This window comes from Megalobrama amblycephala, linkage group LG11 (genome assembly GCF_018812025.1).
Source record: "Megalobrama amblycephala isolate DHTTF-2021 linkage group LG11, ASM1881202v1, whole genome shotgun sequence".
Classification (NCBI taxonomy): Eukaryota; Metazoa; Chordata; class Actinopteri; order Cypriniformes; family Xenocyprididae; genus Megalobrama; species Megalobrama amblycephala.
The window spans coordinates 9,963,003-9,989,158 of NC_063054.1; the positions used below are offsets into that span (position 1 = coordinate 9,963,003).

General features: G+C 36.2%; 1 protein-coding gene across 1 annotated transcript; it reads right to left on the bottom strand.

The window, feature by feature from the left end:
* Positions 1–724: 724 nt before the first annotated feature.
* On the bottom strand, positions 725–23,933 carry prkaa2 (protein kinase, AMP-activated, alpha 2 catalytic subunit). Its single transcript, XM_048208608.1, has 9 exons — positions 23,694–23,933; positions 18,156–18,297; positions 12,014–12,107; positions 10,719–10,863; positions 9,390–9,477; positions 8,857–9,081; positions 5,837–6,338; positions 5,626–5,752; positions 725–1,555 (listed from the first exon to the last, which is right to left on the bottom strand). The coding sequence occupies exons 1-9, from the start codon at positions 23,785–23,787 to the stop codon at positions 1,314–1,316; spliced, it is 1,659 nt and encodes a 552-aa protein (XP_048064565.1). The 5' UTR covers positions 23,788–23,933; the 3' UTR covers positions 725–1,313.
* Positions 23,934–26,156: the final 2,223 nt, after the last annotated feature.

Sequence of the window (26,156 nt, forward strand, 5' to 3'; positions counted from 1 at the left end):
CCTCTTGACTAATGTGGCTCTAAAAAGGTTTTGGACAAAATTATTTTTTTTTTTATAAATATGGAAGCTTGTTTTCGCCATAAACTAAGAAACAAAAAAGGTAATTGCGACTATTTATCTCACAATTCTGACTTTCTTTCTCACAATTGCGAGCTATAAAGTCAGAATTGCGAGTTATAAAGTCAGAATGTTGTGATTTGAAGTCAGAATGGTGAGATATAAACTTACAATAGTGTGTTCCCCAGTTGTGAGGGGAAAAAGACTGACGTTTTTTTCTTAGAATTGCGAGTTTATATCTCACAATTCTGGCTTTATAAAACACAATTACGTGTTTATATCATGCAGTTCTCAGAAAAAAATCAGAATTGCATGATAAAAAATTGCAATTGCAAGAAAAAAGTCAGAAGTCAGGCTATATCTCGCAATTCTGACTTTATATCTCACAATTATGACTTTATATCTCGCAATTCTGACTTTATATCTCACAATTCTGACTTTATAACACAATTATGACTTTATATCTCACAATTATGACTTTATATCTCGCAATTCTGACTTTATAATGCAATTCTGACTTCATATCATGCAATTCTGACTTCATATCATGCAATTCTCACTTTATATCATGCAATTCTGACTTTATAACTCACAATTGTGAAAAAAAAGTCAGAATTGTGAGATAAAAACTCGCAATTGTGAGAAAAAACATCAGAATTGTGAGATAAAAAGGCACAAATACCATTTTTATTTTTTTATTTAGTGGCAGAAACAAGCTTCCATAAATAAAAGATCTTTGTTGGGTTTAAAAGAATAAAAACTATACATATACCATTACAAAAGAAAAATTATGGGGCGAGGGAGGTATATGGGCAGTTGTCAAACATTAATGGAACAATCATAATTTTTCATTTATAGCACAATAATAATAATAATAATAATAAATAGCATTATTAGTATGCTATAAATGATAAATTACATGCCACATTGTATATATTCTGAATTATATTATAAAAATATATAAAATGGGGCATGATAAAGTGATAACAAAAAGGTTTAGCATGACTTGTTTGCTGAAGACCTTGAAATGATAATTTGGACTAATACAATGACTTTCATACCTGTGTCTTTAGTGTCCAAAACCTTTTTGGGACCACCGTATGTCTGTGCTGCTACTGTGGGACTGACATAAAAGCATCCCCAACTCTATATATCACAACCCCTTAACACTTCACCTTTTGACTGGTTTCTAAGAGGTAAAGACCACCAGATGATGGTGTTTTCTGATGTGTACTTTGCGTATGGGTGCGTTGGTCTCAGCGAGCCAAGGTAGTGATGAGGCTGGCACACATTTCAAAGAAGTCCATGGTGTGGCTGCCCTGACGCGGGGCCAGCAGGGGTGTGCTCCCGGTCAGAGACCCCGGCAGAGAGCTGCTGAGCTGGGGCATCTCAACAGCCACGCTCGCAGAGTCGATGCTGAGCCGTGGTCGATGGAGGCCAGCTGTAGAGCCAGAGCGCTGAGGAGTCGACGACCCTGACTTGTGCTCGATCACATCATCTGAAAAATGAGCAAATGAATTTTTACATTTTATCAAATAGATATAGTGAAGAATAACAGGCCAGATTAAATCTGGCTAAATTCATAACTGGGATATTTTGTATTAGGGGCTTATCCTTTCTGTTTCAAAATAAACTTCTCTTCAAAAGTTTGGAAATTAATACTTTTATTTAGCAAGGATGCATTAAAGGGTTAGTTCACCCAAAAATGAAAATTCTGTCATTTATTACTTACCCTCATGTCGTTTCACACCCGTAAGACCTTCGTTAATCTTCGGAACACAAATTAAGATATTTTAATTGAAATCCGATGGCTCCGTGAGGCCTCCATAGGGAGCAATGTCACTTCCTCTGTCGAGAATACTTTTGGTGCGGCAAAAAAACAAAATAACGATTTCAAAACAATGCTTCAGGAAGCATCGGAGCACAGATGAATCAGTGTGTCGAATCTGGAGTTCGGAGCGCCAAAGTCACGTGATTTCAGCAGTTTGGCGATTTGACCCGCGATCCGATTCATGATTCGATACACTTATTAATTTATACTTCCTGAAGCAGTGTTTTGAAATCGGCCATCACTAAATAAGTCTTTATTTTGATTTTTTGCCGCACCAAAAATATTCTCGTCGCTTTATAATATTAATATTGAACCACTGTACTCACATGAACTGATTTAAATATGTTTTTAGTACCTTTATGGATCTTGACAGAGGAAGTGACATTGCTCCCTATGGAGGCCTCACGGAGCCATCGGATTTCAATTAAAATATCTTAATTTGTGTTCCGAAGATTAACGAAGGTCTGTGAAATGACATAAGGGTATTTAATAAATGACAGAATTTTCATTTTTGGGTGAACTAACCCTTTAAATTGATCAAAAGTGATCTAAATATATTTATAATGTTACAAAACAAAAAAACAATCAAAAAGATTTCAAATAAATGCTGTTCTTTTGAACTTTCTGTTCATCAAAGAATCCTGAAAAAAAAAAAATACCATTTTTTGTTAATGAAAATATTAAGCAGTGCAACACTGATAATCATAAGAAATGTTTCTTGAGCAGCAGATCAGCATATTAGAATGATTTCTGAAGGATCATGTGACACTGAAGACTGGAGTAATGATGCTGAAAATACAGCTTTGATCACAGGAAAAAATTATATTTTAAAATATATTAAAATTAAATAGAAAGTTATTTTAAATTGTAATAATACTTCACAATACTACAGTTTGTACTGTATTTTTGATTAAATAAAGGATCTTTGGTGAGAATAAGACAATTTTTTTCAAAAACATTTAAAAAAATCTTACTGGCCCCAAACTATATTTTTTCCTACATATATCTTAATACATTTTTTTTGGCTTTAGTTACACAAACTCACAAAAAAGTCAATTTAAATTTAAATTACTAGTCAATTATTTAGATTTAGTTCCTGCCACGAGATCTTGTGAGATTAAAATGTGATGAGATTTCTCATCGTGGTGAAACGCTGTCGTGGTGAAACGCGATATTGCCAAGACAGACTGTGAGGGTGAATTTAGGACAGAATATGCCACTGCTACTTTTACATTACACCTTCACTGTCGTTTTGCTTTTTAAATAAATAAAAACCATTTAAAGGTGCCATCAAACGTTTTCTTACAAGATGTAATATAAGTCTAAGGTGTCCCCTGAATGTGTCTGTGAAGTTGCAGCTCAAAATACCCCATAGATTTTTTTTAATTAATTTTTTTAACTGCCTATTTTGAGGCATAATTAGAAATGCGCCGATTCAGGCTGCAGCCCCTTTAATTGCTCACGCTCTCCACCCCCTCCCGAGCTCTCGACTCTATCACTGCATAAACAAAGTTCACACAGCTAATATAACCCTCAAAATGGATCTTTACAAAGTGTTCGTCATGCAGCATGTCTAATCGTGTAAGTATAGTATTTATTTGGATGTTTACATTTGATTCTGAATGAGTTTGATGGTGCTCCGTAGCTAAAGCTAACATTACACACTGTTGGAGAGATTTATAAAGAATGAAGTTGTGTTTATGAATTATACAGACTGAAAGTGTTCAATAATGAAAATTATCTTGTCTCCGTGAATACAGTAAGAAACTATGGTAACTTTGACCACATTTAACAGTACATTAGCAACATGCTAACAAAACATTTAGAAATACAGTTTACAAATATCACAAAAAATATCATGTTATCATGGATCATGCCAGTTATTATTGCTCCATCTGCCATTTTTCACTGTTGTCCTTGCTTGCTTACCTAGTCTGATGATTCAGCTGTGCACAGATCCAGACGTTAATACTGGCTGCCCTTGTGTAATGCCTCGATCATGGGCTGGCATATGCAAATATTGGGGGCGTACATATTAATGATCCCGACTGTTACGTAACAGTCGGTGTTATGTTGAGATTCGTCTGTTTTCCGGAGGTCTTTTAAACAAATGAGATTTATATAAGAAGGAGGAAACAATGGAGTTTGAGACTCACTGTATGTCATTTCCATGTACTGAACTCTTGTTATTCAACTATGCCGAGGTAAATTCAATTTTCAATTCGATGGCACCTTTAATTCAGTTGGATAACGGTCGCTTCAATCCCATCCAGCTTATCCAACACGAGCAGCAGAGTCATACGTAGTGCAGCAGGAATCAGAGTTCACTGATCATGTGACGAGAGTAAGTGACGAGATGACTGACAAGACCATGGCAGAGAATTCGTTGCAAAACAGAGCCGAGCCTAAGCGTCTGACAAATGTCTCATCTTGTAGAATATGTGCTCAGCACCGCTGTTCCCTGTTCACAGAGTAAGTGCGCTTGCAAAAATCGAAAGTGAAAGTAAAATGCGAGCGCGCATTCAAACGCAATATCAATATTCATGCAAATATCTCCTGATATGAAAGCTATCTTAGGCTGGACTGTGTAGTTGTAACCATGTATCATGCTTGAAGAAAATTTGGTCTCTATTTGCACTTTAATATTGAGTACTTTGATTATAGTTGATTATTTATACTGTTTTATTTTATTAATTTGTGGAAAGGAGTTCAGTTAGGAGGTCAAAAGTTCTCATATGAAATCATACAGGACAGAAGCCAGTCAGGTGAGTTTGTGGCAAAACCTTTTACAGTGCTTGATTATCGTTGTCTTTTAACACATAAGATCATTCATACTCAGAAAGTAAAACTGAAGTGACATTCATTGCAAGATGATTAGTTAAAACATTTCAAATGCACCTGCACACAATTTTTTTCATCATTGAGAATTTCTTAAAAATATTGTGTCTTGTGAACTCAATCTCGTGTCTCGTCTCATCTCGTGAGCTAACTGTCTCGTCACACCCCTAGTACTTGGCATTAAAGGTCCCGTTTTTCGTGGTTTTTTGAAGCTTTGATTGTGTTTATAGTGTGCAATATAACATGTGTTCATGTTTCGCGTGTAAAAAAACACAGTATTTTTCACATAATTTACTTATCTGTATACCGCTGTTTCCACTGTCATAAAAACGGGCTGATGACTTCCTTGTTCTATGAAGTCCCTCCTTCAGAAATACGTAACGAGTTCTGATTGTGCCAGCGGTTCCTGTGTTGTGATTCGACAGCAGTTTAGCGCATCTTGCCCGGAAAGGTCACGCCTCTTACCATAACGTGGAGATGCACGCGCTCAGAGTTATTGTAAACATGTCTTTAATTTTACCCTATCAATTTGAGCCGGAATCAGACCCGGTGATTGGACTGCGGGATGAAAATAACAGCGTTTCGACGACATGGCGACAAACACTCTCTACAAACGCAACTCTTGTGTATTCCTGCGGGCGGAGGTTAGGCAAAAAACTGTTTTAGTGACGTCATTAAAGAAGGAAGTAGAGGTATGTAGTCCAAACTGGCCGTTCGATGTAGGCGACTTCTGTTAAATAAAATATCTCGCTTGGCATTGAACTTTGAGCTTTAAAATTTTACAGATTTTATTTATACTCTAACAACAACATTACACACTAACTAAAGTTTGAAACATGGGATCACGAAGAATGGGACCTTTAAAAAAACACTGAAAAGACAAATTGATTGATGCTCACCATCTATACTCTTGAAGTCGAGCAGGTAGCTACGATTGTCCACCTGGTAGAGCTGCAGACTCATCTTCACAAAATTCCCAGTGACAGGATTCTTCCGGCGCACTCTCAGGTGATACGGGTTCACCACCTAAATCCCATGACATCCGACACACTGACACATCTATTCTGACTAATCAAACATGCATACTTGTATATATTTCAAAGCACTCACTTTCCACTCGTACTCCAGCTGTTTCATGGCACGGTAAACCTCAGCCATGATGTCGTATGGTTTGCTCTGGCTCCGTATGCCCAGGTGCCATTTTGCCTTCTTCACCGCCAGCGGTTTGGGTCGGGTAGTGTTGAGAGCATCCAGAGGGCATCGTGCCTTAGGGCTGTCGGCCAGGAGCGGGGGCATCCGTTCGGGGTGAGGTTTGACCCCCGGTGGCAGGGGCATGCCCTCCTCCATGAAGGAGCTGGTTGGGGGACTGGAGGCCAGGTAGAACTCGCTGGCCTGGTTCATGATTCGCCGGTTGTCGATAATGAGGTGGTACGCCACGGCCAGCTGATCTTGAGGGTCTCCACTGTAGAGGCTGCTCAGTACTTCGGCTTCAGTGCATTCAAACTTCTCGCACACCTCCCGCACGGCTTCCTCATCTACCACTGTGGAGTCGTACGAGGGGTCCTCAGGGAAGAGGTAGCCAGGAAGGTCCTGTTTAAACCACTCATCCTCTCTGTCATACAGGAGAGAAGTAAAAAAAAAAGTACTGTATTAATAATGTATATATTACACTACATTTATTTTAGGGCTGTCGAGTGATTACAATTTTTATCTAATTAAATACACGATGTGGTGATTAATTAATCGCACATCAAATTTGGCTGAGAAATTACCGCCAAAAGATAATTTAAAGTCATTATTGTGTTAAATGAGAAAAGCATCAAATAAACCTTACAAAAAGCAGCCTTAGAAGAAAAAAACAAATTTGATTAAACTTAGAGCTTATTAAACATAAACTTTTAGGCTTCAACAGCCTAAACGTTTGTGTATTTTCATTTTTGGGTGAACAATACTATGTTTTTTTATTAATATGGAAATGTGAAATTATTACTTTTTTAAAGGTGCCCAAGAATGCTTTTTCACAAGATGTAATATAAGTCTAAGGTGTCCCCTGAATGTGTCTGTGAAGTTTCAGCTCAAAATACCCCATAGATTTTTTTAAATTAATTTTTTTAGCTGCCTATTTTGGGGCATCATTAACTATGCACTGATTTTTTCAGCGCGCCGCCCCTTTAATTCGCGTGCTACCTGCCACACGAGCTCTCGATTATATTACAGCACATTTACAAAGTTCACACAGCTAATATAACCCTCAAATGGATCTTTACAAGATGTTCGTCATGCATGCTGTATGCATGCTTCGAATTATGTGAGTAAAGTATTTATTTTGATATTTATATTTGATTCTTTGATTGAGTTTGAGGCTGTGCTCCGTGGCTAACGGCTAATGCTACACTGTTGGAGAGATTTATAAAGAATAAAGTTGTGTTTATGAATTATACAGACTGCAAGTGTTTAAAAATGAAAATAGCGACGGCTCTTGTCTCCGTGAATTCAGTAAGAAACGATGGTAACTTTAACCTCATTTAACAGTACATTAGCAACATGCTAACGAAACATTTAGAAAGACAATTTACAAATATCACTAAATATATCATGCTATCATATCATGTCAGTTATTATTGCTCCATCTGCCATTTTCGCTGTTGTTCTTACTTACCTAGTCTGTTGATTCACCTGTGCAGATCCAGACGTTACTGGCTGCCCTTGTCTAATGCCTTTCATAATGTTGGGAACATGGGCTGGCATATGCAAATATTGGGGCGTACACCCCGACTGTTACGTAACAGTCGGTGTTATGTTGAGATTCGCCTGTTCTTCTGAGGTCTTTTAAACAAATGAGATTTACATAAGAAAGAGAAAGCAATGGAGTTTGAAACTCAATGTATGTCTTTTCCATGTACTGAACTCTTGTTATTCAACAATGCCGAGGTAAATTCAAATTTTGAATCTAGGGCACCTTTAACGAAATGATGCTCTAAATAAAAATTACAACTGCCAGTAGGTGGCAGTATATGTCTAAATGAGTAAGTCATTGAATCATTCATTCATTTGATGAGTTCAAACGGCTGATTCATTCAGGAATTAAGTAAATGGCTCTCTTTATGAATGGGCCATTGAATCACTGGTTCACTCGATTGATTCGCTCAAAATACAGATTCATTCAGAAACGAAACACAGCTGTGTGTTGCCAACAGTTACAAACAGTTACAAACACACAACAGTTATGCTCTTGCTTTAAAAGGTAATATTTTTGTTGGAAAACCTGAGCAAAAGCAGACAATATTGTGTCTAAAGTAAAACACAATATTAACTTTTTATTTATTGAACTGTTGTATACAATCAGTATCACATTTGCACTCATGCTATTCGGGACAAAAACAGCACTCGTGTGATATTTCCCTCATTACTCGTGTGATATTGCTTAACTAGGCTATATCATGATATAAATATGAGACAAAAACTCATATAGGGGCATTTTTGAGATGGTCCTCCCACTTTCCATAGCCCTAAACCTACCCATCTCCACCCCCTGGTTCTAGATCCAACTCCTCCCACTTCCCATGTACCTTAACCTACCCGACGCCGCCCCCTGGATCTAAACCTACCCATCTCCACCCCCTGGTTCTAGATCCAACTCCTCCCACTTCAAATTGTACCTTAACCTACCCGACGCCGCCCCCTGGATCTAAACCTACCCATCTCCACCCCCTGGTTCTAGATCCAACTCCTCCCACTTTCCATATACCTTAACCTACCCGACTCCACCCTTGGATCTCGAGTGTTCTGCAGTGAGGGGCTACTGGCATTTTTGCCCTGATAACTTAATTTAATCTGATAACTTGCCCTGGTAATTTTAGGCTCCATCACGCAGTGAGTTGTTGCCCTGCTTCATGTTTGTCACCATCAATTGCATGAAATGTAAGATAAGATGAACTACGTAGGTCTGGGGTGGGGTGGGTGTGTTACAAGCATTAATTTTCCCATTACTAATTAATCAAATTAACGTGTTAAATCAACAGCCCTGATTTATTTACATAGTGTATTTATTTACTAATATATATATTTTTAACCTTATATGGTTAAAATTACTGTGCATAAGTTCATGAAGTGTGATGACTAATAACAACCTGATGTCTTTGATAGTAGCTCTCTTCAGTGGGTCCACCTGTAGCATGAGCATAAGTAGACTGGCCACTGAGCGGTTGAGGTATTCTGGGATGTAGAAGACCCCTCCACGGATCTTTTTGAAGAGGGTGGGCACGTGCTCATCATCAAATGGCAGAGTCCCACAGAGCAGTGCATAGAGAATGACGCCACAGCTCCAGATGTCCACCTCTGGACCAGCATAGAGTCTGAAACACAACATGCACATCATCGTGTGAGTGCGTGGGCTACTGCAGTGTGTCTACATGTCTATCAGTCTGAATGAAGCTAAAGTTTCCAGCAATATGCAGAACAAGGCGACAATAAAAAATGTATGCAGTTCTGATATAATATTTATGTGCAGTGTATCAGCGCAGTCCATACCGCAAAACAAACAGCTAGCCATGGTTTGTTGGACTGCTGGTTTTGCAAGCCAGACCCTTGACTATTGGAATACAGTGTCCAAGAACTGTACATTCTGTACATAATCTGGTTGTCTGACTTCATGACCTCTCACCTTCCCGAAATGACCTCTGGTGCGGCGTAGTTAGGTGATCCGCAGCTTGTTCTCAGGAACTCTCCGTCTGACATCATATTTGACAGACCTGACAAGCAGAACCCCACAAACACAAATAGTTTGATTGGTCAAGTAAATATATAAGCAAATAAAACAAGGGCAGATCTAAATACAGTGGGATTGAAACATAAGGAACTATATTTGACAATATGGGAATTTTAATAAAAATAAATAATGAAATAATAAATAATATAAAGTCGTAAAAATAAAAAAGCAGGGCTTGACATTAACACCCGCCAACCCGCCAAATGCAGGTGGATTTCAGCAGTGGCGTGTAACGCAGTCACTCCTACATACTTTGCCTTAATATAATAAATTTTTAACTGTAGTCTTTTAAAAAGGCATGTAGTGCAAAGTAGTGTTGTCATAAATAATGATTTTTCAACACATATCGATGCTGAAATATCTTAAACGCTTCCAATAGATACACAATACCAGCTGCTCTTTCTCTCTCTCTCTCATCTCTCTGACAGCGTGTCGACACACAAACCCGCCTCCCCTCACTCACTCGTTTCATTGTTGGTGTTACAGGGCTTGAATTTCGGCACATATTGCGCATAATTTTACTCATTCCTGCAGATTTTGTGCTCACACCCAAAATGCGCCACCTCTCAGTACTAAATTGAGTTCTTTTTCTTTGCTTATTGCGCTTAAACAGTCAAATACATACAAAATAATGACAAATGCCAGTCTTGGTGAGTATTTATGTAAACACAGTCAGTATGTTTTAAGTGAATGTAAACAATTGAGAAAGAAAATGTATGTGTAACAGTATAATGGATCTCTGCATCAGGTCTTAAAGTGACAGCAGCCTAATATACCTGCTGCCAAATTATGAGATAATATTAAAAATATCTATATGGCAGTTTTTCCCCATGGTATTGATATCCAAATTGTGGCCAGTGAAAATACTGAGTGGCTAGTAACTAGTAAAACCTAGTAAAAACCAGTGTCAAGCCCTGTACAAAATGTATTAAATTAGAAAAAATTCAAATTTAGAATTTAGAATTTTCACTAGTCGTCTCAGGCTTTTGGACCCCACTGTATATAAGATGTAGCTCAACAAATCTAGCTGCAGGGCATCTTTATGTATATTTCTCTTTGCGTCTTTTCTGTCTCTGCTTTTCTGTGGATAATCAAACAGCATGCCTCATACAAACCACATGAGTGGACATGCAGCAAAACTGCAGCTGGTTGCTTGGCAACTATCCCTCACTGTCTGCACAACATTAGCTTTCTGTGTGTGTGTGTGTGTATGTGTGTGTGTACCAAAGTCAGCGATCTTGGCATTCATGTTGCCATCCAGCAGCACATTTTCTGGCTTGAGGTCTCTGTGCACCACCATGTGTCTGTGGCAGTAATCTACAGCTGAGATGATCTGCTGGAAAAGACGTCTCGCCTCTGTGTCCTCCACCTGAACATGAGAGACATAAAGAGAGGTTACTATATAAAACATGATCTATACTAAAAGTATTTGTTCTCTGTGGGTTAAAGCTGTCTGTATTGTATTTGATACAAAGCTCTAGATCCAAGTCTCTATATCAGTACTACTATCCTGATCAAATACTCGTCTTCTTGCTAGGAAATTTTGATTTGGATAATGTCAAGAATAACTTTTGCATTGTTAATAATATTAAATATAAGAATATTTACTGAATTTAAGCAACTTGCTAGCTTAATATTTCATTTCATTTATAGAAAAACAGTATTGAACATGTATTGAATATGATATAGCAGGTATTTTACATATATTAATTTCAATCATCATTGTAATGCATGTATTATTCCCACTGCCAGATATAATTAAAGTCATTTAAATAATTCATTTAATTGAAATATTTCACTGAAATATATTTAGAACGGGGGAATTTATATCTATATGTTTATTTGTTAAATGCGCTGGATGGACAGACAGACAGACGGACGAACAGATGATAGACAGACAGACAGATACATAGATAGATATATAGTCGATATTGTCTATATAAAGGTATAACCATGTCATTTGTTCTAGTGTTGATAAATTAAGGACACTAAAAATAAAAAGATCAAATTTCACCATAGTCAGCTGTGTATTTGTGCATTCAAACTAAACATGTCGTGCAACATGAACCGTCAGGCTGTGCCATTGTAGGCAACCCAGATAACACAAAGACTAAGTCCTATATATGCATGAACTCCCTGACCCTTCCCATGAACACTTCACTGGATCAGGCGCTGTTTGGATAAGCTAGATCCCCATAACCCCAACAGGTTTGGAAGACTCAAAGGTTAATCCATGCTCAAATCCAGACCAGAGCCACAAAAACAAGTTAAGAGTCCCGAGGCTCATAAAGCATTTTCGAGCTATTAGGTGACTAACACAAAACATAATCAGGCATATTTCTTAGTAATGGGAAAGTCATGTTTCCATAATTGAATATGGTTTGTTATGCAGAACACAATTAATTGTAATGTTCAGTCATTTTCCAAATTAGGTACGGCATGCAACTTTGGAGAACCATTGAGAAAGTCAATAGCCTACAGCTGACTTTATAAGCAAGAGCTCGTCAGATCATACTTACCCTCCCATGCTTACAAATATAGTCAAAGAGTTCCCCTCCAGACACGTATTCCATCACCATGAAGAAGTCTGTGGGAGTGCTGATCACCTGATACCTGCAACACACCACAGAAAAGAACCACAGAAACTCAACAAGAGGCTTTAATGTCTGTGCTTTATCAATATATCATTACAGAGCTCAACAATAAGGCTGGCCAATGGCCCGGGGGACACTGTCTCCATCATGTACGTGTGTTTTTATACCCTGCAAAATGAAACATTTGGATTTCTGTGATATGTGAAATGATGCTATTGCACATTAAGCTGACTTATAAGTTATATTGATTTGTGATAGTCTTGTAAGCATCATCTATAATAAGATGAAAACTCCTTGCCATTGTTTTCCAGCAAAAGGGAGTTTGTAAATTTTAGTTGTCATAAAGTTACATTAGAACATTACAGGCATTTAATTTCCAGCTATAATTAAAAACCTTATAAATTATTTAATTAATTTATATTAATTATTAAAAATTAATTATTTCAATTTCTTGCTGACATAACATGTTGCATATATATATATATATATATATATATATATATATATATATATATATATATATATATATAAACATTTGTTTTGTGTCAAAATAAATAAATTAAATATTTTATTTAATTTAATTTCTTTTGGCACAAAACAAATATGTTTCTAAAAATAAAATGTATAATATTTAGTACAAATCTGAACTACTGACTGGACTGGACAAGGCAATAAAATCATAATATGATCAATAATATAAATAATAATATCATCAATAATATCATAGCATACAACATTTTTTTTTGTTTTTACAATACACTCAAAAAAAAAAAATAACTCTTTGAACGAACATAAAAAAATCATGGAAAGGATTTCCACATGATTAAGTTGCTTTATTTCAGCATTATGCAATTCTGTTATTCCAATTTAATGTACTTACGTTGGGTCAACTTAATTTATTAAGGTTGATTCAACTTATTTACTATGGTTGGGCACAGCTTAATTTAATAGTGTCAGCCCAACTAATTTGCAATGTTTGGAAAATAAATAAATAAATAAATAAATAATAAATTGTTTTCATATACATTGATTTTTACAATGAATTCTTCTTGGTTAATTTTGTGATTTATATAACTTTTGTGATGTTCTGTGTTAGAAATCTAGATGTGATACTGAATTCATCCTAAATTGCCTTAACCAAAAACATTGTAAAGCCTAAATTGATCATAAGTCCATTGGTGGCAATGGTTTTACAATCAACATAGGCTTACAATGCTTTTGGGAAATGCAACCCAGAGCACTACCACAGTGATTACTTTCTTATTAAAGTAATTTGAAAGTGCAACAATTCACCACAATGGTAACCCTAAAACTATTAATTAACAGAAACTTTTAAATACCAACATAATAGAACAGTAAACATTAAAAAAGTCTTTCCATTTTCTCATCTTCCTAAAAACTGCTTAAAATAACACTTTATTTCAACATTTACACTCCTAGTTCAGCCCCTTTGCAAAGCATGATGGGAAGTGAAAATCCTGTTTGATTGAGTCCTGGTTAGGTTTACTTGATTGAAACATGTTATTCCAATATGAAAACATCAAGTTAAATCAAACAGTAATCGTTTCAAGTCAATTTAACATGAATCAACCACATTTAAACCAGAAACCTGATATAATGGTGTTGAATCAAAATAAATTGTTTAAATAAACTGAACAGCATCAAAAATCTTTTTTTTTTGAGTGTACAATCAAATTGCAACCCATGAAATCCAGCCCAACATAACTTCTCACTGAATATTCTGTTTCACTCAGAAATATGTCCATTATGGAGGTCAAATGCATTGAAAATGTCATTGCACACATGCATGTAAAAATGATAATAAAAACTCTATAAAAAGCTTTTTAACTCAATAGTATTGGATGTCAATAAGAGCATCAGCATGTTGAGGAATGTTATGCTACAGTTCTTAGCAACACAAATGCTGATGAAGGTCAGAAAATGTGATCGTAATTTCTGCAGGGAAACCTACTGACAGTCTGCTTTGTTGTTGTCCCTGTTTATATTCAACAGAAAAGCCCTGATAGTGGGAGACAGCCTTTCAAACAACTGCTTGACAAGGACAAGGCCTGTATTCCTCAGAGGGGCTTAATATGGAGAATACTGAAAGAGTCTGGGATACCTGATGTGATTTTCAAATAAACATAATGTAACTTTACAAAATCCAATCATGGAAAAAAGAATGATAAAAGGAGAGAACAGAAAATGTTCTCAAAAGCAAATCCAGAGAGAAACACATACAAAAGCACAGCAGGGGCTTAGCATTGTATGTGTGCAGAATACAAAGACACAGCTATTGCATTATGATAAGAAACAAGGAATAAGTGAGAGTGGAAAAGAGGGAAAGTGAGAGATTGAGACATGAGAGGATAAGAAGATTATGCTGACGTTATCTCCTTAACTTCTGATCAGAACAACCCTGAAATGTGCCATTTAACTGTGAATGGTAGAACAAGATATGCACCGCATAAAATGCAGCTACATTAAATACATTTCCTCCAAATTAAAATGTATTTGGTTGTCTTTGCACTTTCGTTATGTGACTTTTAGTTTGTAGTTCTGTCTTGTTCCTATTTCTTTCTGTTCCTCTGTGTTTGTGTTCACCTGTGCCTTATTATTCATTTAGCCCTGATGTCTTTCTAGTGCATTGTAAGGTCTTGTTTCTTTTGGACTGTCTTGTTGGTGAGTTTTGTTTTGTATTTATTGTGCTCCTGTCCTTGTTTTTGATTTATTTTGTTGCTTTATTATATAATTAAAACTGTGTTTAGATCCACTTACCCTGCTCTCTGTTACAGAATGACTGTTCATAAAAAAAAAAAATATATATATATATATATATATATATATATATATATATATATATATATATATACTGTAAAGTAGTGGGAGAAACTGAGCTTTGAATTTCTGATTAAAAAATGAACCAATTGCTTCACAAAATGATTTCTTTTACAAACCCATTCCAAATGTTTTCTTTAAAGTGTAATCGGTAACACTTTATTTCGACGGTCCGCTTTTGACGTTCTACTAACTCTAAGTAACTTTGCAACTACATGTCAACTAACTCTCATTAGAACATTAGTATTTTATTTTGCTGCTCCCAACAGATATTCTACTGTCTATTAGTAAATTTGCAAGTACATGACAACTTAATCTACTTACCTGAACCCTAACCTAACAGTAACTTATACAGTCTACTAATACTCTAATGACTGGTATTTGAAATGTAGTTGCAAAGTTACTTATAGTTAGTTGAATGTCTAAAGTGGACTATCAAAATAATAACCGTGTAATCTATTAAAGTTGCAGTAAGTGATTTCTGAGAAACGGTGTTGAAAGGTGCCATCGAACGTTTTTTTTTACAAGATGTAATATAAGTCTAAGGTGTCCCCTGAATGTGTCTGTGAAGTTTCAGCTCAAAATACCCCATAGATTTTTTTTAATGAATTTTTTTAACTGCCTATTTTGGGGCATAATAAGAAATGCGCCGATTCATGCTGCGGCCCCTTTAAATCCCGTGCTCTCCGCCCCCGGAGCTCACGCTTGCCTTAAACAGTGCATAAACAAAGTTCACACAGCTAATATAACCCTCAAATGGATCTTTACAAAGTGTTCGTCATGCATACTGCATGCATGCATCGGATCATGTGAGTATTGTATTTATTTGGATGTTTACATTTGATTCTGAATGAGTTTGATAGAGCTCCGTGGCTAAAGCTAACATTACACACTGTTGGAGAGATTTATAAAGAATTAAGTTGTGTTTATGAATTATACAGACTGCAAGTGTTTAAAAATGAAAATAGTGACGGCTCTTGTCTCCGTGAATACAGTAAGAAACAATGGTAACTTTAACCACATTTAACAGTACATTAGCAACATTAGAAAGACAGTTTACAAATATCACTAAAAATATCATGTTATCATGGATCATGTCAGTTATTACCGCTCCATCTGCCATTTTTTTGCTGTTGTTCTTGCTTGCTTACCTAGTCTGTTGATTCAGCTGTGCACAGATCCAGACGTTAATACTGGCTGCCCTTGTGTAATGCCTTGAACATGAGCTGGCATATGCAAATATTGGGGGCGTACACCCCGACTGTTACATAACAGTCGGTGTTATGTTCAGATTCGCCTGTTCTTCTGAGTTCTTTTAAACAAATGAGATTTATATAAGAAGGAGGAAACAATGGAGTTTGAGACTCACTGTATGTCATTTCCATGTACTGAACTCTTGTTATTTAAGTATGCCAAGATAAATTCAATTTTTAATTCTAGGGCACCTTTAAAGTGGATCTGACCGAGCACCAAAACAGACTTTTAGCCAATCAACAGTAAGGGGCGTGTCCCCTCATTAGGGGGGAGTTTCCTTTGTTTCATAGCATGTTCATAAATTTGGGGGCGGAGCTATCAAGATATGGGGTGTGATCCTTTTGGGTAGGGGCGTGTTTGTTTTGGTGATTTCAAATATCAACAGTGTTTCTCAGAAATTGCTTACTGCACCTTTAACCCAACAGTCTACTACAGTCTATTAATACTCTAATGACTGGTAGATGACATGCAGATGCAAAGTTACTTACAGTAAGCAGAATGTCTAAAGTGGACCATCGAAATAGTGTAATTGTGTAATCTATTAAAAGTGTAGTAATCAATTTCTGAGAAACAGTGTAAAAAGTGGATCGGACCACCAGAACACACTTGTGGGGGCGGAGCTATCAAGATAGGGGTGTGATCCTTTTGGGTAGGGGCATGTTTGTTTTGGTGATTTCAAACATCAACAGTGTTTCTCAGAAATCGCTTACTGTTCATGAATTTGGGGGTGGAGCTATCAAGATAGGGGTGTGATCATTTTGGGTAGGGGTGTGTGTTTGATTTGGTGATTTCAAATATCAACAGCGTTTTCTCTTATTGTACCTTTAAATACAATCTAGAAATCCTCAAATACTAAAGTGTCTGTATAATGTGTTATTTTATTATATTGTAGAGCTTGTTTTGTGTTTTTTCGGCTAATCAGTCGCTTCCTATATTATACAAATGCAAAAAAAAAAAAAAAAAAAAAAATTCTACTCTATAAAATGAGATCAGTTTAAACACCATATAGAAACTGGTTCACTGAGATTGAAATCCCTAGTGGTGATGACCCATTGAAAGTTTGAGAAAGTCTGATGTAACTAAGGCTCATTTACTGAAATCAAGTGACTTTGGCAGGCCGATACATGCTCTGAACTACTGATTGAAGGTTTCGAAGCTTTAAAAAGCAGTTTTTGTACTTTTGTGCCGTTATGCACTTATAATGCTAGTAACATTATTGGACGTAAAACATATATTTTACTTTTTATTAAGCTATTTTCCACCGTCTCTGAGGCACATTTAATTTTCACTACCCATAGTTGTATGTCTATTGGGCTTTATATATTATGTTTTATTTTTTATTTATATAAATATAAATTTTATATGTCACAATGACACCAGAAACCTGAGGATTTCCGAACAAGCTATTTTTGCAGCTTAGTTTTAATAAATGTTTGTTTTGAATTGGGGAGCTTATAGGCTTTGCTGGGGAACATAATTGCTATACCAGCTTCCAGCACACACCAGACTGGATCAGCATGGAAATTTAAGCAAGTCAAAGCTGGTCTTTTCAGTTGGACTCATTAAAATCAATTATCCGTACATGTCTAACCACATAGGAAAAACATCAGTTCCATCACCTTCAATAAAATCATTTGTATTTGAAGTATTTGCCCACAAATATATTCCAAATCCTTGCGTTAGTGATGTTAAATCTCACAAAAATGGACACACTTTAAAGTACATAGTGTCAGCATGTGTAATGATCCTTATAATACTACTAAAGATTAAAGTGCACCATATATTGCAGTTCAAAGACATAAAGCTTCTTAAAATCTGTAAGAAGCTTAAGCCTTCAGTTAACCCAGTGTAAAAATTATTTTGCTTCCAATCAAGGTGAAAAATCAGCTCACAAGCACAAACATACTCAGTATTTTCAGTAGATTTTGTTAATGTTGATTACGTTTTTCATATTTTTTACGTGTGATTCACTCACAGCTTGATGATGTGCGGATGTCTAAAGAGCTTAAGGTTCTGAATCTCTCGTTTGATTTTCCCCACAACATCGAGACTGCGGATCTTCTGTCTGTTGAGGATCTTCACGGCAACTTTGTGTCCTGTTAGCTGATGCTCTCCAACTGTTGGCCAAACACAGACACATACACATCAATGAAGACTCAGCTGAAGTACCATCACCAGCAGTTAGGTTATTGTAAACACAGCTGATGAAAGATACGTTCTTTTCCAAAGAAAGCAAGCATCAGCGCTGCGGGCCAGCCACCTCCAACACAAACCTTCTAAGAAAACAAAGAACGAGAGGAGACTTTTGTTTCAGGTCTGAGCCCTCCATTCAAGCAAACAAAACCTGATCTACTCTGAGTTTAGACTTTCATATACTAGCCTTAAGACAATTGCTTACATAGTATTAGATACTGCTCACTTTTGAAAATATGAAAACAAATACCCAAATTCGTTTGGTTTGATACATTACCAGTCCTGCACGTTATTGTAACAAGTAATATTACATACAGTATTTCTACCCCCCACCCCCATCCCCAAACACACATACACACATGTTGGGTTTCTATGTTTTATGCGGCTTTCCATAGACAGTTATTTTTATACTGTTCAAACTGTATATTCTCCTAACCCTTAAACCTACCCATCACAGGAAACTTCCTAAATTTTTTCATTTTCAATTTTTTTTTTTTTTTTAAAAAGCTGTTATATAATGTCCCAACAAATAAATGTCCCCACAAAGTCAAAGATTTCTGGTATTACATGTGGGGACATTTTGTCCCCATGATGTAGGGTTTACCAGGATCACACACTTGTCCATGTACTTGTGAAGACCTCCCATAAACTGATATTTTTTAAAGGGGTCCTTGATTATGATTTAACTTTAGCTGGTTTGTAATGTTGCTGTTTGAGCATAAACAACATCTGCAAACTTACGATGCCCAAAGTTTGATGCAAAGGATATTTTCTTTTACATAAATCGCTTTCTAAGGACTATAACAGACAGCAGATTAGCATGATGGCACGTGCTAGTCGATGAGTTGAATCAACTCCACAGCAACTACATACATTTATTCACTAACCATTCAGAAACGTCCAGTTTCATTCTAAAAGTTGTAACTTCTTCCTTGAACAATGTAAGGCTGAACACCGTTACTGATAATCCTCATTTTGGCAGCGTGAGATTCTCCAGCTTTGTTGTTGTTGAGCAACTGAAGCGCAAGCTGTTAAAGCTCCGCCCTCTTCTAGAAAGGGTGTCGGGACCAGCAGCTCATTTGCATTTAAAGAGACTGTAGACTAATGATGCAGGTACATAATACAACTAATTATGATTACTAATATAAATGTAACTGATACATAATATTAGCTGATTATGAGTACTACACACCCACAAACAGTGTGTTTTTGCTCACACCCAAATAGGGGCAAATTTGACAAGTTTTTATAAATGATCTGTGGGGTATTTTGAGCTGAAACTTCACAGACACATTCTGGGGACACCAGAAACTTATATTATATCTTGTAAAAGGGACATTATAGAACCCCTTTAAAATAAATACACCCTGACCTACCCCTTACAGTGGGGGGCTTATAATGTTTTTGAAATAAGTCTCATATGATCACAAAAGCTACATTTATTTGGAAATAACATCACAACATTTATTTCCATCAGGAGGTGCATCATTATTGGTCAAGATCTTGTATTGACAATGCAAGAGGTGAGCACTCTGTAAAGTCTCCTCCAGCACAAAGTCCCAAAGACTTACACTGAGGTTAAGGTCTGGACTCAGAGGTGACAAATCATGTGTGAAAATGATTCTTCATGCTCCCTCCCAACCATTCTTTCACAATTTGAGCCTGATGAATCTTGACATTGTCATCCTGGAATATGGCCATGATGTGTCTTCCTACATGGTTGTTTAAGAAATGAAAAGCTACAAGCTCCATCAACTAGGGTTGTAAGTACTGTTCCCAAACATATAACATGCTAGGAACATAATAATCACAGCAATAATGATCCAATCATCGACTCCTTAAGCATTTGCCTTTTTAAATCATTTTTTTTTTTTGGGGGGGGGGGGGGGGGGGGAGCAAGTAATATTTTTGTGTCCATACAGACAATACATTCACTGCCTGAGCTGCCTGAGAAGAAATAATGACTAAAAAGTCTGTTGATTGATTGAGCTGCACCCACAGCAAAGCCTCTAACAGTTGGAGAGTCACTTGCAAACAAATGTGCTTCCGCTGTGGATATTTAAGTCCAACGACACTCTGAGCATGTGGTATGGAGGGTTTAGGGGCTATATTCATATCAGAACCCTCATACAGTTTCTGTTTTACGGCCTTACAGACAAAGAATAAACCATTTAAGTGTTTTCAGTATTATGATTATTTGTTAGATTGCATGCAATTCTCTGGAAAGTTGCATCACATGAGTGAGCTTAAACTCCAGTCATGGGATCTCATGTGGAGACTGATAAGGCTGTTAGATTTCCCGCCTTGATAAAATTCTTTAGACACTCCTCAAGGTCATTTGTTCAACTGGTCATTGATGAATAATGCAAATCGTTCAAGGTTTTTTTTTTTTTTTGGTGAATGTTAGACTTTTGTTTTGTCTCAAAGCTCAAAAAATGAGGTCAAATAACCCTTGGTAGTAACTTCATTATCTGACTGCAAGGGACATCTTTCTCCATTGATGGCCATTCAAAAACATCCATGTATTTGGATGAAATTGGCTGACATCACAACTCGGGATAGTTGTTAGTAAAGATTCTCTTGCCCCAAAGGATTTTTCTACCCAGGATTTTTTTATTTTTTTTATTTTGTCTGTTCAAAAATGTATTGCATTATTGTGATATATTTTTCTACTTAATCAAAAATAGCTAAGTCTCCTCAATATTTTGTACAAATGTATAGTGGTACTGTAGAAACTCAGTATGCCAAACTAGCTTAATCAGCTAGAGCAGGGGTTTCCAATCATGCTCCTGGGGTGCAAATATCCTGCAGAGTTTAGCATCGATCCTAATTAAACACACTTGAACCAGCTAATCAAGGTCTTCAGGATTACTGGAAACTTCCAGACAAGTGTTTGGGCAGGTTGGAGCTAAAGTTTGCCAGATATTGGCCCTCCATGAGCAGGATTGGACACCGCTGAGGTAGAGGTAAAGCTAGTAGGCTAACTGGTTAGTAGAGGTGTAAAGAGTACCCAAAAACCATAAGTAAAAGTAGAGATACCTTACAGCGAAAATGACTCCAAGTCACCAATTCCAATATAACTTGCGTAAAAGTCTATCTTGAGTATCTGATTTTATCATTATTTTACTCATACTGAATGTAGACTCAAAGATCCACTAGTCCTGAACACCTGAGAGACATGCCAGTGAAAAACAAGAAACAGGTGATTTTTGAGGAAAGCAATCACGTTTATTTTCTAAAATCAAAATAAAACTGAATACCTTAATATTTCAATAAATCAAGGATGACACAAGGTTGTTTTAAACACTGAAGTCTCAGTTAAGCTCAAGTGCTCATAAAGGGCTTAAGTAAACCAATATCTATCAAAAAGGTCTCTTCAGTATAATGGATGAATAAAATAACGTTAAGTAAAATTAAATAGTCAAAGCTGCAGCCATAAGTCCATGTCCTCGTCTAATGCATTCACATTCATGTAAAAGTAAAGCCTTATTGACAAGGGCAAAACACACAAGACATAGTACCTTCAATGTCCTTTAGATGGCAATATCGCTTATTTTGTAGCAGAAATAAACTGCTGCAGAAAAAGTTAGTGCCATGCAAAATGTAACTGCATTACTCATCACAAATGTATATTCAAAAATATTCAAGTAGAGAGTAAAAGTTGCTAATAGCTTCGATACTTATAAACCTACAAAGTAGCCAAAAAGATACTTAAGTACTGTAACTAATTACATTTACTCAAATACTTTACACCACTGCTAGTTAGAAGTGCTCCACAATTATTTTGTTAAAATAATGATCATTTTGCAGATTCTGCAAGCGGTATGTATGAATTAAAAATACTAATAATAAGGATTAGCATAGAAAAATCATTTAGCAATTCATAATGTAATAACAGCACATAATAAGTATTACATTATTATTGTAATAAAATAAAATGTGCTATTTTATATATTTTAAAAGCTATTACAGTTATGTAAATATGACATGTTTTTAGTGAGTTCATAATGTAATAAATTTCTCATAATGTCAAAATTGTTATTATGAGCTTAAGATTTTATTAAATTTGAGAAAATGATTACATTATGAACATTGTATTACAATAATAATGTAATACTTATTACATTATGTGCTGTTATTACATGATGAGTTGCTACAAATACTCTAATATTCCATAAAAAAAAAAAAAAAAAAAAAATCATTTAAATTTCATGTTGACTTTAAAGCTGTTATGTACACTGTTTTTTTCCTTTGTCTTTTTGCCTGATTTTTAAATACTTTTTTTTTTTTTTTTGCTACAAATCAAAGTTTGTTATGTTGTGAATCACCCTGTAGCTGGTTGGTTTTGGTTCATGGCTTAAACCAAGACTTTTCACAGGTCCCTTTGGGAAAATAGATGGGAAAAATACTTCTGGAAACCCTGGAAAAGTGGGCGGGTACTGTTGCACTCTATGGTAAAGGGGGGCTGAATCTTGTTGGACACCCAGCAGAGCAAGGGCCATTGAGATGAATGGAAAATGCTTGTTTAGGCAAAAATGCTGTCTAGGTATCAATAAAAATAAACAGTTTATAACGGTTGTATGTGCACAAACTAGAGACAATAATAATAAGAGCATTTCTTTTAATGCAACACACGCCGTGGAATAAGGTTTTACTTCAATAATGCAGAGCTAAGCCCAAACACAAGGCTATACCATAGGGCTTTACCCGTGCGAAAGGTCATTCCCAAAATGAGCGGCATTCCCACACGCGCTTAGAATAGAAAATGACTGCAAGGTCAAAGCAGTACTGCAGGTAAAATATACGAACTACGACATTTGTTCCAGTGCTACTTTTACATTAATCATCAGAATATACTTTTGAGACAAACGTATTAAAGATTTGGGAGCTGGGAATGTATGCAAATAACATGTTAAAGAGCGCAGCTCAATGCATGATCGCTGCAGGGAGGATGACAGTGCATTAAAATTTGCAAAATAACAAATATTGTGAAGACGTAAGTATGTGAACCCTAAATGATGCCGAAATGCCAGATAGTTACCCAAATGCTGTGATACTAAACATTTACTCGAACATGATTGCAAGTGCACCGTCTACTGTGGTGCTGAAAGAATTCCCAGCTCTGCGCCTTATTCACTTACAGCATACGCACTTTCTGCGTCTGGAGGGCGTTAGAGGAGATTTTTACTACGCAGTTTATGCTACGTAAATTGCGCACATCGCCCGCCGGCAAGTTCAGCACTAACAACCCCGAAAACATACGTTCGCACTTCCATTCCATGCAACAACAGAACACGTATAGTAAATGAATAGACTTAACTCTTCACTTTTCCAAATGTTCCGACTCCCAGCGTGTCTCCGAGGATGTAGTGTCCTATCTTTACCCTGCCTTCGTGTTTCTGTTTTTCAGCCATCTTACTATGTGAGGTCCTCGGGCTGCCTTACAGGAGGCGGGATTGAGCACATGAGGTAGACAGAGCTTTACTAAACCCCTTTAAGTGCTGATCTGAATTCAGCTTCAGGAGAAACTGTAACTGTACACAAACAGGCAGCTCTCGGATCAGCTGATAAGGCTTTAAAAGGGGGGGTAAAGGGGCGGTCGGGGCGTAAACAAGTAGCCTATTCCCCTCAGTCTGATTACTAAGCATGACACACCACACAACTTTTCCTACATTAGTTTTAAAAATAGCAGCATTTCCACTTTGGCAATCATTATTCAAATATGATAACTAGAATGTTGTTTGAGTTTCTTTTTATTTTAGGCTACATATTGACATTACATTTTGCTCATTATCCATAAAATCACAATATTCTTCATATAGGGTTAATTCAGGTTGATTGGGACACTTTTTCCCAGTCATCTCATAAATTGTCCCAATCAACCTGAATTCACCCCAAGTAAATAATATTATTAATAATAATAATAATAATAAATACTACTACTACTACTACTAATAATAATAATAATAATAATAATAAAGCTAGGAAAAAAATACATTTAAAGGTGCAATATGTAAGATTTCTGCGATTGTGCAACACATGCCTCACGAGCAGCGGAACTTTTATTATGACACAGTCGCCGGCGCTGCTTCCGCTTTTCCGGTCAAGAGGTAACACAGCTCTGTTTATCATATTAGATACATTTGAGAGTTTTGAAAATGATGTTATAACGTTACTCTGTGCGTTCGCTCAGCGGCTGCTGCTTGTTTGAGACACACTGCAGTAAGATAGATCGATTTCAGAATATCATATTAAATGCTGGATGGCTTGTGTTGATAAATGGCATGCAATTAATTTTAAAACGTATTGTTTGATGGAGAAAATACTGTATTACAGTTACTGAAAATAAAGCTGCATCTGATTATGCTATGTTAGCTACTTGACAAAATAGTGTTTTTCTCTGAGGCATGGTAAAGCATGGTACTCAAAAAAAAAAAAAAAAAAATCAAGAAAATTAGATTTAAACAATAAGACTAAACGTGTTGAGTTATAAAACAACAATTAGTTTTCTGTCTATAAACGTAACCAAACAGTTGTTCCCTTGTCTATTAAAACTTGTAATATATTAAAGCGTCTTTGGTGTTTCCATGGTTTCTACAAAATAAAACCGGAAACCGAGGGTATCGCGGGTATGACGCAATTGACAGGCGACTCCTCACACGTCCCAGAGCCTTGGTTAAAATTGCAATTTTCTCACAATTTACAAATAGTTGTAAACATTTGGGATATTGTAAGTACTCAAGTGAACAAAATATATAACACTGGCCTAGAGGTTTTTGGATATTTTACTGCAAATATATTACATATTGCACCTTTAAGGAAATGTGACACTGTCCTGACAGAATTCAAGGGTTCATTAAAAAGAAAAAGCAAAAAACTTTTTAATTAAATATTTCACAACTGTGTATTTTTTATATATCAAGACATAGATTGTGTTGTCATACAACGTTCTGTCATTAAGATCCTTAAAGGCACAATATTAAAATATCCAAAAACCACTAGAACAATGTTATGTTTTTTGAATGCTTACATTATCCCAAATGTTTCCAAGAATGTTTAAATCCAGAGAAGTAAGTAATTTTAACCAGGACACAGACCATGTGTCGCCTGTCAATGACGAGTTACCCTTTCCGGTCTTATTGTTTAAATCTTGTTTCCTTGATTTACCGGGAATACCATGTTTTAACATGACTAATATCAATCTAGCTTACTGCAGTGTGCAACAAGTGTCTCATAGTAGCCGCAGAGTGAAAACAAAGTAGCACATAACATACAACTTTCAACACACAAATGTATCTAATATGATAAACCTGTTTTGAATAAGCGACCTCTAGTGGTGAAAATTTACATATTGTGCCTTAAACTCAATCTGGTTGCAATCATGTCATTCTCTATAGGGCACAGCTGATTGGTTCCTGCTGTATCAGCAGCCAGTGAGCTCGCTGATCAACCTTCAAATACTTGGTCAGCATTTACTGTCATAGTTTGCAGCTTGCTTTCAGAAACCCTCCACCTTCCCCAGCTCCACCTGTATAGATCTGCTACGTGTAATTCATGTCCGAGAGTTGTCATGACAGAAATATATTTGTAAAACATTTATAAAATGAGGCAAAATCAAAGTCTGTCTTTATTCTGAGTTTTTTTTAAATAATAATAATAATACTTAATAGTGTTTTAATAATTAATAGTAAATAACTGCACTCAAATTTAGTAAATAGGCGTATTTATGTATTAGTAAATGTGCATCATGCAGTCAAACTCACCAGAATATACTGCAGAATTA

What these genes read in the sequence shown, in the direction of transcription:
- prkaa2 (XM_048208608.1), bottom strand. Translation starts at nt 23,787, where the DNA reads ATGGCTGAAAAACAGAAACACGAAGGCAGGGTAAAGATAGGACACTAC. An exon ending in AACATTTGGAAAAGTGAAGA is followed by an intron (nt 18,298 to 23,693) that starts GTTAAGTCTATT and finishes TTTGGCCAACAG; the next exon opens with TTGGAGAGCATCAGCTAACA. An exon ending in CCAGAGGTCATTTCGGGAAG is followed by an intron (nt 9,082 to 9,389) that starts GTGAGAGGTCAT and finishes GTTGTGTTTCAG; the next exon opens with ACTCTATGCTGGTCCAGAGG.